Genomic DNA, 14,165 nt, shown 5'->3' with positions numbered 1-14,165 from the left:
TCCACTTAAACAATGACTGCAGAACTGCCTTCCCAAAGTTTGCGTCCAACCTAGATGCCATGGTGTATGCATAATGTTTGGCAAAAGTGCATATGGAAGACCATGTAGCAGGCCTGCAGATGACCAGTATTGAAACATCACTAAGGCTATGTCTCACTACCGCGGTAAGTTGACCTACACTACGCAACTCCAGCTACGTGAATAATGTAGTTGGAGTCGGCATACCTTATGTCGAGTTACCATGGGGTCTACACTGCAGGGGGGTCGATGGGAGAAAATCTCCCGTTGACTTACCTTACTCTTCTCGTCAGGGGTAGAATACAGAGATCGACTGGACAGCAATCTGCAGTCAATTTGGTGGGTCTTTACTAGACCCGTTTAATCGACTGCCAGTGGATCAATCTCAGAGCATCGATCCCGTACTGTAGACCTGCCCTAAGAAATGCAATGGGTATCGCTTGGGCTCTTGTGGAATGAGCCTATATTGACTGTGGGAATGTAGCCTGAGCTACTTCAAAAGCCATGATAATGCAGGAAATCATCTTTATGGAGAATGGTGGATCATTCATTCAATCCACACAGGAGACAAAATCCAAGGTAATGAACAAAATGGTTTAGTCCTTTCCAGATAGAACACCAAGCACTGCTTCACCTCTAACATACGGAGATCTCACTCATCTTGAGTGCAATTTACGGAAGAATATAGACTCCATCATTATTGCAGAAAGCTGTGTAGGGACCAAAACATTGTTACAGTCAGCTCTGGATGCAGCGCATGCTTCATCCAGACTTATGGCATACTGAAATGAAGTTGGTACCAGGCCCCCAGATGTAGATTGCACTGGAATTGTCATTGGTACTGAAGATAGCATCTGCACTGGCAGTCTCCTCAGTATCAAACTGGAAGCTGACTGAAACCCAGGGCCCTGCTCTGAGGTAGTGTAGATGATAGTGCTGACACTGATAAATCGGTCACTGGTGCTGAGGGTGCCAACAACACCGAAGGCAAGACCACCATAGTCAAATGCTCTTGAATGAGTAGTGAGTCAGGAACAGGCAAGCCCAGCAAGTCCACTGCTTCCTGGTACATTGGCAATGTGGACACTGTTGGTGCTGACATCACTGTCATCGGTACCGGACTCAACGGACAACTTTGGAGCAGTACTGGAGTTGACGGTACAGAGTCGGTTGCCGACCTGGCTCTTTCCCACTTACTGGGAGACTCACGTGCCGGTCTGCATTCCTCCTAGATGGGGAGGAAGAAGTATCTTCAGATACTGGAGCAGCTTCAGATTCGTTTTGTGCGTTCTCTTCTTTGGGGAACCGGAGAAAGGGGAATGATCCCTCTTCCTCCTGGGTGAATGAGTCCGGACATGGACCCCAAGTCCATACTGGCTCAGGAGCTCTCTGAAGGAACCTGAGGATCTGTGGCAGTCCTTGGAGCTGAAGTGGGCCTCAGGGCCTCCTCCATGAGGCGCTTCTTCAAACCAAGTCCCTTGCCACCTACGGTCTCTTCTTAAAGGACAAGCAAATAGAGCACCTTTCCTTAATGTGCTCTTCCCCAAGGCACAGTAAACATCGAGTGGGGGTCACTAGTAAATATAGCCACCCCACACAGTGCAGAATGTTTGAAACCCAGAGAAGGCATTACCCTGGACTAAACTCTAATACCTACATGACACTTAAGGTACTACTAAACTAACTATTTCCAGAAAAAAAAACCACTGAAACACTGTGATAACAAATGTGAGGTGAACACCACACTGAATGCTCTGATTCAAGCTGCAGGCAGTGAGAAGAAACTGAAGTAGGTTAGGGAAGCACCAGCCTTATATAGCCACAGAGGGGCTTCTAGGGCCAGAGAGTGCAAGCACCACCCTGATGGGTATTGCTAAGCACAGTTCTCTGGCTTTGATGTACTAGGCACGCATATACTTGGGTGAACTACGTATCTGCAACCACTCAAAGAAGAACTATTAGGTCTCCTAAACGTAAATGTAAAATATTTCTGTCCACAAAAAATGTGAAGACCTTCTGCTTTTGTCTTCTTGGCCATTCCAGAAGAAACTAGAATTTTAAAGGATAAAGTAAGTTCTCTACTGACAGAGCCCTCATTATGTTGTCCAGAATCAGTATGAGGCAGGAGCTGGTTGTCTAGGTCCCTCCTTAATTACGAGGCAAGTAAATCAAGAATGATACTGACTTAAACATCTATACTTGAAATTCACTCTTACTCATTCTTGTCAGAATCATGGCAATCTGATGCTCTGATTTTATCAATTACACACAGGTTTAGCTTTAATTTTATGAATATGCCTAGTGTGTTCAGAAGGACTATCTGTTTGCAGGACCAGAGCCCAGGACTCTAGTGGGATATGGAAACTTAAGGCATATACTGAAGCTTATTTTTTCTTAGAAATAACCTAATTACTACTAATAATCATTGATTAATAATACTGCCTTCCATATGATCTTCCATCCCCAGATATGCCTACTCCACTTTCTGCCGCATCTGGGTTTCTTTTGCAGATCTCCCATCAAAATACTGATCCCCTGCTTAATTTTGCATTGCTCATCAGGTCTGATAAAATCACAAGCTAATGCCCCATGTTTGCACATTATTAAAGATAATGGCTACAGCTGGATTAAGACTTACTTACATTGCCAGTTTCCTGTTCTTTTTCAAAGTAGGTAATGAATGGACAAATTTAGGTCTTTAAATTTAGGCTTTAAATTTATCACTGTCCTTGAAAGAAATTCAAATGCTTTTATACATCTATACCTGTAATATATATTGTATAACTTTGCTATTGTCCCTTCTTTCTCTCCTTCATCGTAATTAACAGCTATTCCTTGGCACCAGTTCCACAGTTACTGTGAGCAGCCATTGGCAGAGTATGCCAATATCTACGCCTTCCCACTGGAGATTTTTTTTACCACATGCTTAAGCATGACCTTTGTCGAAAATGACAGAAACCCTGTGGGACCTCTTTCAGACCAATAACCATGGAGTCTAGAGAGGGTAAAATGTTATATTAAATTACATGATGCTCCCTTGAAGTATAGTCTGTCCCAATTCCACTCCCCAGACCCTTTCAAATGATTGTAACACTTCCCAGGTGCATACCTAAAAGTAAGTTTAATTTATGACCCGCGTTGCATTTTAAATGTTTAATTAAGTTAGTGGTTAGAACTGACTCATAAACCCATAAAAATGGAAAGTGGTAAAGTAATTATTCACTGCACCTGCCCTCCAAATAATTAGCACCATTCATTACCCACAATCAGCAGTAATGGTGCTAAAAGTTAGCTATCCAAGCAGTTATAAAAATAAGGGCAGACCTTGCAAGCAAAGCTGGGAAAAAATCAACAAAAATCTTTTGCAAAAGAAGGACTTACATATTTCCTTTGCCATCATACACCCATCTGGTGCTGCCAATTCCTTCAAAATCTGAGGCCCAGTAATAAATACATGCATTAATGTGCAAGATAAACAGCAGGTATCCAGTTGTTCGAATGACTCTGTAAAGGACAACATATTGCACATCACAGCTGATATAATTCCTGGAAAACAGCTTGTTTTTATTTTCCCTTTAATATGGAACTCCCTGATTTTGATCAATAGCCGTATTAATACCGGCTATTACTTGCCACAATACAGCACCTTGACCGGTATTTGCCAGCTGTTTTTCCACTGTGCCATCTCCTGCCTCTGCCTTCCTCCAAAGGCCAAATGAATCACCTTCATAGAATAGTTGATGCAGGGTCATTCCTAAATTATGTTTCTCTTAGGACTTCATAAACCATTGGTTTAACTGGTTATAAATGTTTATAGAAAGGTGAAACTGTATTAATGGGATTGTAGGGTATGAATCAATGTACTGTAGACTCTGTTGAAGACAGGCTCAGGGCTGGAGCAGTAGGTGTTTCAGGTCAGAAATTATGTGTATTGACAGCTGCATGAGGAAGCTTGCAAAATGCCCGTTCCTGCCAGTACTTTTGGTTCCTCAGTCTCTTGAGCACCTAATTCACCCAATTTTTTAAAAAGGAAAATATGGTGCCCTCATTGAGCATGCAACACAATTTTGATTTGAATATTGTCTTTTATATAAACTATATCCTAAGTCCTTCAGCAAAGAGGTTAATGTAGTTTAGTGGCTACCTCAGGAGCTGTCGTTTCTAATTCTAGCTCTCACACTCACTATGTGACCCTGGGCAAGTCTACTTACTTTCTCTGTGCCTCAATTTCTCTATCTGGAAAATGGGGATAATATTTATCCTACCTCTCTCACTGGAGACTTGTGAATCAATTAATGTTTGTGAACCATCTGTATGGATGGCACCACGTAAGTGTTGAAGATTATTATACCATACACCTCATATCATTTATAAATATAGTTACAGAGTTAAAATAGTAAATCCTAAAGAGGAAAAAAAATTAAAAGGTATAGACAAGGTAAGAGAGAATAAATTTTAAGATGAGACTGGAAATGAGATGAGATGGAGAGTCCATACAGAGAGCTGTAACAAGATTGCTTCATCTGGTAGGCGCTGCATAGGAGAAGGCCCTTGTGCTAACAGAACAGAGAGGAATCTGGCGCTAAATGAGTGAAGAGGGTGGGGAAGAGGGAAAGACAAGGTCTGTGAAATTAGCTACAGCAATTCTTAAAAGGTTTCAGGTAAGGAAGGTATTTTTGAACTGGATTTTGAAATGCAAGGGAGTCATGCACACTGATCAAGCACAGTGAATGGGCCTATGAATCTTAATTTCAAATGGCATCTAGATACCATGATAAGCACCTAAGAAATACTTAAGATTAAGCTAAAAACATAAGATGAAGTTCCAAGACATCCGTCTCTGTTTTGCTTAGCAGATAATAGGTTGTAATACATAGATAATATTCTCCCTTCCTTTTGAATGTAACTTCTGTGCCTAAATCTCATAAAATATTTGGTTTGTAATGCAAGAATCCCAAGTCTATCATTTAAATGTAATTGTCTGAAATATAACAAGGTGTCATGGAAGGGATTCTTGCTCCCACTGCAGCAGCATACAAGAACCATATAAGCCCCCGAGCTGTGTGAAGGAAATGTTTCCGGCTGCGGCCATTACATACGGCAACCTGTGCTGCTCTACAAGCCACCCTCCACAAGACTTGGTATAAGGCAAATGGCATTGCATGATTGGGGGTGAGGGGGTGGGGCTGATTAAGTTGGGAGCAGCATTATGGGCATTCTTAGCCACAGTGCAGCCCATAGGGTAGTGCTGTTATTTAGGAGCTGTTTTGCTTCCTAGAGCAGCCTGTAATAAAGAAGGCACAACAGTCATGTAAAGTCACCCATGCTTTCACTCTCCAAGGTCTATGCTGCATTGATTCTCACCCCATGTTCAGCTAAGACAGTGATTGGGGGAAGATTCTGTACATAGCAAAGGTAAGGTGAAAGCAGTGCACAAAGAAAAACATTCAAACAACCTTGGCATCATGACTGCTGCTATGTGCTAGAAAACTACCACACAGAATCTCACTTCAGCCATAAGCAAAAGAAGTCTCCATTAATGATCCCATTAAATAAACCCTTTATGGGTCTTTAGATTCTGTCTGGTGTGGTGACATGTGCCCCATATCCTGTAAACACTTATGAATGAGAGTAACTTTACTCACATATGTAATCAAACGGAACGGAATGGGATTACTTGTGTGAATAAAATTACCCATGTACATTAGTGTTTGTAGGGTCAGGGCCTATAATGAAGAGAGACAGTTAAAAAATAACCGAGAGGAGTCGTTTGGGGTTTATCATATTCAACACTGTGCTTGACTGACAACCTGGGAGACAGAATGCAACCCCCACAACCAAAAAGGCTTTGTCTCCTTTAAGGGTCCCCCCACCCTTGGGGTTGGGAGTTGGGGTGACCAGTGGAGAAAAGGCATCATCTGAACCAGTGGATGGGCTGGTGGGACTCAAGTAAGCCATTAACCCCTGCACACCCGAGGGAGGATACCCTGTCCTTCAAGCCTGAACCCCCTTTTATGCCTGGACTAACAGCTCTTCTCTCCCCTTTTTGGTCTGTTGTAGGCATTGCATTAGTTGCTTTTTTTTGGGACTGGGAAAATTCATGCCTGGCATCTTGTCTTCCTTCCCGCATGTTCAGGACAATGATTGAAATTCGGTGCCAACCTTTGCATACTGTAAGTCTGCTGCTCACGTACCTGTAGATGTATGCTTTATCCAGGATAGCTTCCAACCGGTCGTTGAACTCAAAGAAGGCCATATGCTAGATGGAAACCAAATAAAAGCAATCAAACCATGGTCCTTATAACATATATTTTTCTAATGGGACTGACATTGGTTCACATACATATTTTGAAAATAATGTATTTTTCACTTGTCTGACATTCCTAAAACATCTAGTTTAAAGGTGAACTGCAAAGCTAAGATGAAAATTGAGCTCAGCATAGATTTTGGTGTTCTTTGTCCCTATTAGCTATGTTATGGATGATGTCTTGTCATTAGGGGAGTCATTTCAGTAAAATATGGAGCAGGGCAAAGTTATGTCAGCATATAGAACATTACAGGATATAATCACATATAAAGTTGGTGGAGGCAAAAAGTGGTGCATACAGACCTATGAAAAGTCTGGGGGTGGGGGCAAACCAATGTATGGGAGGGGCAACTGTCCCCTTTGTCCCATAGCAAATGACGTGCCTGCTTGCCATTTAGTGTGATGACTGATGATGTTGATGAATGACTTTTTCCTCGGTTAAAAATGTACTTGCTTGGGCTGAACATAATTTTGCCAAAGTAAATTAATCATTTAAAAAAATCCTTTCCCCTCTTCTTGAAATCCCTGTCACTTCCTAGTTAGCTGAGGGTATCGCAGACTGTAACATCACTTGAGGTCTCATGATGAATTTTTAAAGGTTAGTTAATCTGCTCCTGTGTTGAATTCTCCCACATTAACTATTTTTACTTTAGTTTTGCTGTACGCCTTTAACATTAACAGGTACTTTTTGCTGGTTTTGTTTTCTGTCTAGCACAAATTGTCTTGCCTGATATTATATAGCGTTTTGCTTTACATTCTTCCTTACCATTTTGGTTCCATGTTGCCAGTCAGGACATTAAAAAATCAATCAGACCAATGACACCCCTTCTCATCAGCCCAAATTTCTTAGTCAGTATAGGGCTACTAAATATGATAAGGGAAGATATTTCTTTAGGTAAATCTTTAGCATAAGTTTGCATATAAAATAGACTTCCAGAAAGGGTTTTGCCAGTATAACAGATGCCATTCCCATTGTGCAGTGCTTAGATAATGTGATAAGTGCTTTGTACATGTAACAAAGAGAGAGATTTTGACATTGATTTATTCAGCAGGGAGTTTTTCAAGAGCAGGAATAGTAAAATGCCAGGGCCAAAGGGTGGCATTTAGCCACTAGCCTGAGTTGGGGTGGGAGGTGGGTGGGTATGTGGAGTTCCACTACCCTATTGGCAGCTTGGGGAAAAAAAAAAGGGCTGATGCAGGGGGGCTGTGCAGGCTGCACCTTCCCATGATGCAGCTGACCTGTTCTGCAAGGTGATGTAGAGATGGGGCAGAGTTATAATCTGTCTCTTTCCCAGCCCATCCATACTGGGTGCTGTACATTTCTTGCACTTGAGAAGAAAAATATGCTTATATTTATTAAATAGGCAGTGTAAGATATATGTTGTCCTTAACCATCCACTCCTTTGCTTTTAAGTGGTTGAATTTTGTAAGTAATGTGATAGATAAGCAGTAAGTACATTATTCTCATTTAGCAATCTTAACTGTTTTTTAAATTTTTTTTTGGCAAATTAAATAAGGTATTTAAAACAATTTCAATTTAAACTAGTAGAAACAAACTAGTCTAGATCACAGAAATACTGTTTACAAGTCAGAAAGTAAATGTAAGTAAAATCAGCTGAAAAATAACCAGAACAATTATCCTATTATTAAAACAACATATTTTTCTTATTTATTTGGTGGTAGTTTGATTCTGTAGCTTAGATTCTTAGAAAGAGGAAGCATTCACAAAATCAGAAACTAAAGACTCCCAAATATGCATACTAAATCTTCAATAGGTTTTTAACTTTTCATATTTTCCAGTGGATGAGCAGTCATAATAAATTCTCTGGTCTTACCTTTAACAACTTGTTTGCTCTAAACACTGGGTTAAACCCAAAGATGAAGTATAAAACATCAACTGGTATTACTGATGCCAGATCAAGCTGTTGAAGAGCACAGTTCAATTAAGACTTGACAATGACTATAACTTGTTTACATTCTGTAGTGAACATGGCAAGATTTAATAATCATTGCATATGAAAGTTGAACAGTCAACATCCAGTGTCCATCTATCTCTGAGAAACTGACAAGCAACACCATCTCTAGGAAAACACCAGGAGCTTTCTTGCGCCCTTACTTATGCTCCACGCATCTCAGATTTTCATATAGTTACTGAGGATTATTAACAATGTCTTGGATATTTAACATTGCTCTTAATAATTAAATGATGTGGGCTCAGTTATGGTGCTGATGAACTTGAAAGATGCTGAGGGCTTAGGAGAGGGGGTGATGGCTCACCTCACAATCATTTCTGAGAAGTATTATGATTTTCAAAACCATAATACCTCCGGGACCTGTGGGGAGCACGAGGAAGGGCACTCCCTGCTATAATTATACAACCGGTGTAGGCAACACTTCCTCCAAGGCAACCATTCTCTTCTATCCCATTCAGGATCTTTTATTGCCCAAATGATCATAGTTTCAGCGTGCCTTCCAGCAGTACGTTAAGTGTATTTTTCACATGTGGTTCCCTCTTCCTGATTCTTTCCAAGTGGAAACTCTGCTTTGGGGAGAGAAAGGAAGCTGTACCAACCAGCAGGGGGGTCAGGGGTCTCAAACTCAATTTATCTTAGGGCCAGTGCCAGTCCTCAAATCCTCCTAGCAGGCCAATGTCAGTCATGCCGCCCAGAACCCACCCCCAAAAAAACTCCACCCCGCACCTGCCTAAGGCTCTGGGACGGAGTTTGGGTGGGGGAGGAGGTCTGGGGATGGTGTTTGGGATGGTGTTTTGGGGCTGGGGTGTGTTTGGGAAGGGGGTACAGGCTCTGGGAGGGAGTTTAGGGGCTGGGGGTGTGTGGGGATGGGGCACAGGCTCTGGGAGGGAGCTTGGGAGCGGGAGGGGGTGTGGGGACCAGGTGCAGGCTCTGGGATGGGGTTGGGGGTGCGGCGTTTACCTGGGGCTCCAAGGCAGGGTGGGTCGGGGGGCCTCCATGCACTTCTGCCCCCAAGCACCACCCCCGCAGCATCCCATTGGCCACAGGGGTTCTTGGGGTGAGAGCAGTGTATGGAGGCACAGCCCTGCGCTGCTGGGGCCCCTGAGGGGGGAGCACCTGGGGACGGCAGGTGGGGCCAAGGGAGAGACCCGGCCCCAAAACTGCTGGAGCCCTGTGGGCCACACTGGGGCAGATTGCAGGCCACAGATGGCCCATGGGCTGGGAGTTTGAGACCCCTGGACCAGGTGCTGTGTCTTAAAAGGAGCCGCTCCTGGAAGTGGCTTCTGGCTCAGACCCTACTCTGCTGCTGCTGTGGTGAGGGAGAAAAAGGGGCTCATGGAGGTCAGAACCCTGTCTTCAACCTCCCCAAAAATGCTTCCACCCTGAGAAATGCCGTTAGCTATTGACTCCATACTTTTCTTCCCACTGCTGAGAGATAGATTGTACCTGACTCCTGAAAAAAAAGTACTGACTGGGGAAGGAGCGTCCCCTGGCCACTGTCTCTCCTCTAATGCACCCACAGAAGGAAAGGCAAAATGTAGCCACATACATTTTAATATGCAGTGACAATTAGTTAGTATTTAATTGAATGATAAAATTCCAAAATGTAGTGTAACCCAGGCCTGGGAGCTGAAGAGAACCATCAACTCCCACTAACTTTAGTAAAAATCAAGGATCAAACCTAAGACACAGGCCCTATATACCCACTCCATCAGTTTGCTTTCAGGTTGAATCCCTTCCCTGCTCCATTGTCTGTATTTGGTCTGTTTGGGCTCTGATCCTGCAAAGACTTCTGCATCGCTTAACTTGAGGCATTCAAGTCCTGCCATTGGAATTATGAGACTTCTTGTGTGCTTAAAGTGGAGCATGTACAAAAGTGTTTGCAGGAGCAGGGCCGTAGGTTGTAATTTCAGAGGTGTCTTTTCAGTCTTGCTGAGAAAATTACATTTCAGAATAAAGTGAAATAACTGTCCTAAAATAAAATGCGTCCTTGATTTTATCTAAGGCACTGCGCTTTAAAAGTTAGAAGGAGTTTTAGATTTACTTACATGGAGCCAAAGTGATATCTACTATTTATGATCATGTGTTACTATCAAAAGTATGTACCAGTGTTTCTTAATTAAAGTTACCATTTGATTTTAAGCTGGGCACAGGCTTCTTTCTTTAACAAATCTCTACTGAGCCATTGTTTTGGAATCTAATGCATTCACAGAGTTATCTTCCATTGCAGTCAACGGGAGTCACACAGCCAAAGGCAATATTTTATTAATGATAAACAATATTTATGAGCATAGCATTTGATTTAATTGGTGAGAAGCTAGAATGGCAGTCAGTCAGTGACCCTTAGTATTATTCCTTGGTCTACAAGGAATATTGGAGCATGGAAAGCTTTGTGGAACTCCAAGGCTAAAATTTAAAGCATTGAAGCAACTCTAAAGTAGCACGCAACCTACTCACCCGAAACCTCAGAGATTTCTGGTAGTGTTTCTTCATTTCTACTTTGTCTGTCTAAAATTATAAAGAAAGGGGGGAAAAGCATAGTTAAGAAAAATCTGCCAAAGCCCTGTTCCTGAGAATGTTCAGGCCAGGGTTTGACCCCGCACCCATTACAGTCAGTGGCAAAGCTCAGTGGTTCAGGGCATGTGCAGGGACTAGTTATGAGTATCTCTGAGAGGGATCAGGTCTTTGAAAGCTAAATAAATGCACCATCGTTAGCATTAGAACAATCAACACTGAATTCATTAATAATGATTAGACATTTATTTTCAAATTGCTCACCATGGGAACTGATGGTAATACCTTATTAGGAAAGGCTAATCAGAAGTCTCTAAAGGACTGTATCTATTATTATACTTACTGTATTTATATCAGAGGTGTTTTTTAAAATAACTTTAAAATATAAGGGTTTTTTCCATACCAAGGCAGACCTATTTTCTATCTTTCCTTATTATCACTTTACACCTTTAAGAGAAATACAGGAGTTCAGACTAGATGATCATAATGATCCCTTCTGGTTTTAAAATCCATGAATTGTACAAACAGCTTCAAGTAAAAGAAAAGTGGTCTTCATTATGCTACACTTTTAACCTTATTCACAAAACTCAAGTTTACTGGGATTTAAGAAGGGTTGTCAATGACTAACTTGGCATGGAAAAGTATATTTCTTTGCACTACAGTTAATATAGACACACATTATGTCTATTTGAGACCTGAGAGTAGAATTTAAGTAATAGCCTATAGCACAGAAGGTGCAGTGTAATATACAAAAACACTGAGTTAAAGCTGGTTCCAAGTTACAGGTGGAAACACCAGTCTGAGGGTATGTCTACATTGCAAATGGAAGTGTGATTGCAACTCGTATGGGCATACACAAGTTGGTTTAATCTAGTGTGGCTAAAAATAACAGTGATAATGAGATAGCGGGGGTTGTACAAACCAATATACACCCCTCGCTAAGTACTCATGTTCCTAGTCTATGCCGGAGTCTGTGCCATTGTGTCTTTTCTGCTATTTTTAGCTGCACTAGCTAGATTAAAACTAGCTTGTGGATGCCTATCCAAGCTGCAATTACATTTCCAATTACAATGTAGACATACCCTTGGTTTTGAATTTTCTTGTTGCTGTGCACTTGTGATATCTGATGTCATCTAAACTCATTTTTGCATGTTAATTTCATTTGTTTATTAAACTTGCTACTGAAACAAAGTAATCATGCAGGGGGGAGAAGGACCCAACCAAAATCTCAGATCCCAATGCCTCTGAAAAAGGGAAAAGTCCACATTTGAATCTGAAATTTGCAGGCAGGTCCCATGTTTACTGGAAGGTGATGCTCCAAGACTGGGATTGGGAACATGTGCAGGAAAATCAGCAGTAACTCTTCAGTAGATTCAAAATTTCTAGAGAGGCAGAGCACAGCAAAGTTTGCTTGTGTTCTGTTCGCTTTCAGATATGGTGGCTTAGAGACACCCCTGCAACCATAAGATGGTGCAAACTACATCTTTTCATGCCAGCGAGCATCACTGCACTCCACAAGGGATTTTTGTGTGTGTGTGTGTGAGAGAGAAAGAGAGAGAGAGAGAAATTGAAGGCAGCATTTCCTACCTTTAAGTGGAGACCTGAAGGCAGCATTTCCTACCTTTAAGTATTGCCAGGGTCTCCACAGGAGTCCCACTAGTGGAGGCTCAGAGAATGTGCTGAGTCAGTGCATCCCCTAGATGTCTTGGCAGCACTGATATTTTTTGGCTGTGTTAGTCACTTGTGAGCCTACTCACTGGCAGAGAGGTGGCAGGTGCCTTGTACCACTGCAAACCCTTTCTCTCTCTGGCAATTTTTCCACCACTGAGAGCCCTACATTCTGCCCTCATAGAACCTCTGGGGAATCTGGCTTGCTGAATTTCAGCTGTGTCAGGAAGTAAGTGAGTGTGATGGAATCAGTCAGTATTATACTGTTGTACTGAAAATTACCTTAGGCTGAAATGACACTGAGGGAGAGCCCAGGTAGAATAATGCAACCTGAGCATAGTAGGCCAAATGGTTAGTTTACTCAGAAGCTGACTGGGTCATTGCCTTGCATCAACTTTGCAAGATATTCTTTGCCAGCCTTAGCTCAGCAGAGGCTTTATGGATCTCTCCTCAGTAAATTTTCTAGCTCCTCTCAAATAAATTGCCATATCCCAGTCCTTCCTAAGCCACTCTGTTCATGCAACTCTAGATGAAGTGTGTTTGCCAATATCAGTGCCCTCTCTACTTACTATCAGATGCTTAAAAACAACGAGTTGGCCTGTGGCACCTTAAAGACTAACAGATTTTTGGGCATAAACTTTCATGGGTAAAAAACCCACTTCTTCAGATGCATGTTTTTGATAGCTAAGTAATCTCTACTTGTTTCCTTCTTTTCATCATTGACTTCAGATTTTTTGAGACTTGATGCCTTTTGATGTCAGTAAAGAGGCTGGAAATTGAATAGTAAATCTTTTACCAAAGGATATTGTAAGGAAAAAGTTTGTCATGTTAAAAGGTGGCCAAAGCTTTTATTTAGGTGACCTCTGTATATGCTTTTGCCATGTTCCCCATATGTAATTGAAGCATAGAAAATTGGGCTAGTAGAAAAGCCTCCGTTTTCATCTGCAACGTCTGTACTATATGAGTGACTCTGTGGAGAGTTGCAAATTTCACACACATTTCTTTGGCTATATTTCCATGTGGTCTCAGCTGCCAGAGAAGCTGCATCGAGTTGCTCTTTTCCAGCTGCGTAATTTGGGTGAGTAAGAGCTTTAAATCTGACCTTGCTGCTATCATGTGACACTTCTGAGTTTGCCTTTACCTTTTCAATGGCTGTTGTGCGTAATTAGAATACTGGTGTAGCATGTACAGTATGAAATGTATGTTGCCTCTTTTCCAAAGCAAAAGAGCTGAAGATCAGTGCAGAAGCACATAAATATACTTGGTTAAAAAGGAAGCCCAGGTGTGCCTTGCAAGAAAAAGTCTATTTAAGGTTAAACAAGTTTCTGCTTCATGTCTAATAATGTAGTTCAAAGTACAATAGCAAATGTGGAAATTCCACTTCCCACTATTACTTACTATTATATCTCCACCTTTTACAAATTGCATTCGGGGCTGGAACACCAACAGATCACACAAATAGCAAATATCACAAATGGTGTCTACGAAGATCCAATAGAATATGTTGCTTGGTGTTTGTACTGGGAACACACAGCGCAGTGGAATGAACCAGCAGTTCCAGTTATAAGCAATGGTAACGATCAGAAGCCACACTACATAGCGTCGATCTGGAAAAGAAAACAGGAGCTGGTGACTTAATCAGTATGAAATCATCATCTTCTTATTTCTCTCTGTGTTTGGGAATA

General features: G+C 41.8%; 1 protein-coding gene across 1 annotated transcript in view; it reads right to left on the bottom strand.

The window, feature by feature from the left end:
• Positions 1-14,165, bottom strand: part of CNGB3 (cyclic nucleotide gated channel subunit beta 3) — a 57,656-nt gene that overhangs the window by 30,410 nt on the left and 13,081 nt on the right. The window contains exons 5-9 of the mRNA XM_045003136.1: positions 13,879-14,087; positions 10,756-10,806; positions 8,161-8,247; positions 6,213-6,277; positions 3,400-3,522 (exon numbers count right to left, since the gene is read on the bottom strand). Of these exons, the coding sequence (XP_044859071.1) occupies positions 3,400-3,522; positions 6,213-6,277; positions 8,161-8,247; positions 10,756-10,806; positions 13,879-14,087 (535 nt within the window). The remainder of the gene's footprint in view (positions 1-3,399; positions 3,523-6,212; positions 6,278-8,160; positions 8,248-10,755; positions 10,807-13,878; positions 14,088-14,165) is intronic.

This window comes from Mauremys mutica, chromosome 2, assembly GCF_020497125.1.
Source record: "Mauremys mutica isolate MM-2020 ecotype Southern chromosome 2, ASM2049712v1, whole genome shotgun sequence".
Lineage (NCBI taxonomy): Eukaryota > Metazoa > Chordata > Testudines > Geoemydidae > Mauremys > Mauremys mutica.
Note: the sequence above shows the minus strand (reverse complement) of the source record. Positions and strands in the feature narration are given on the sequence as shown.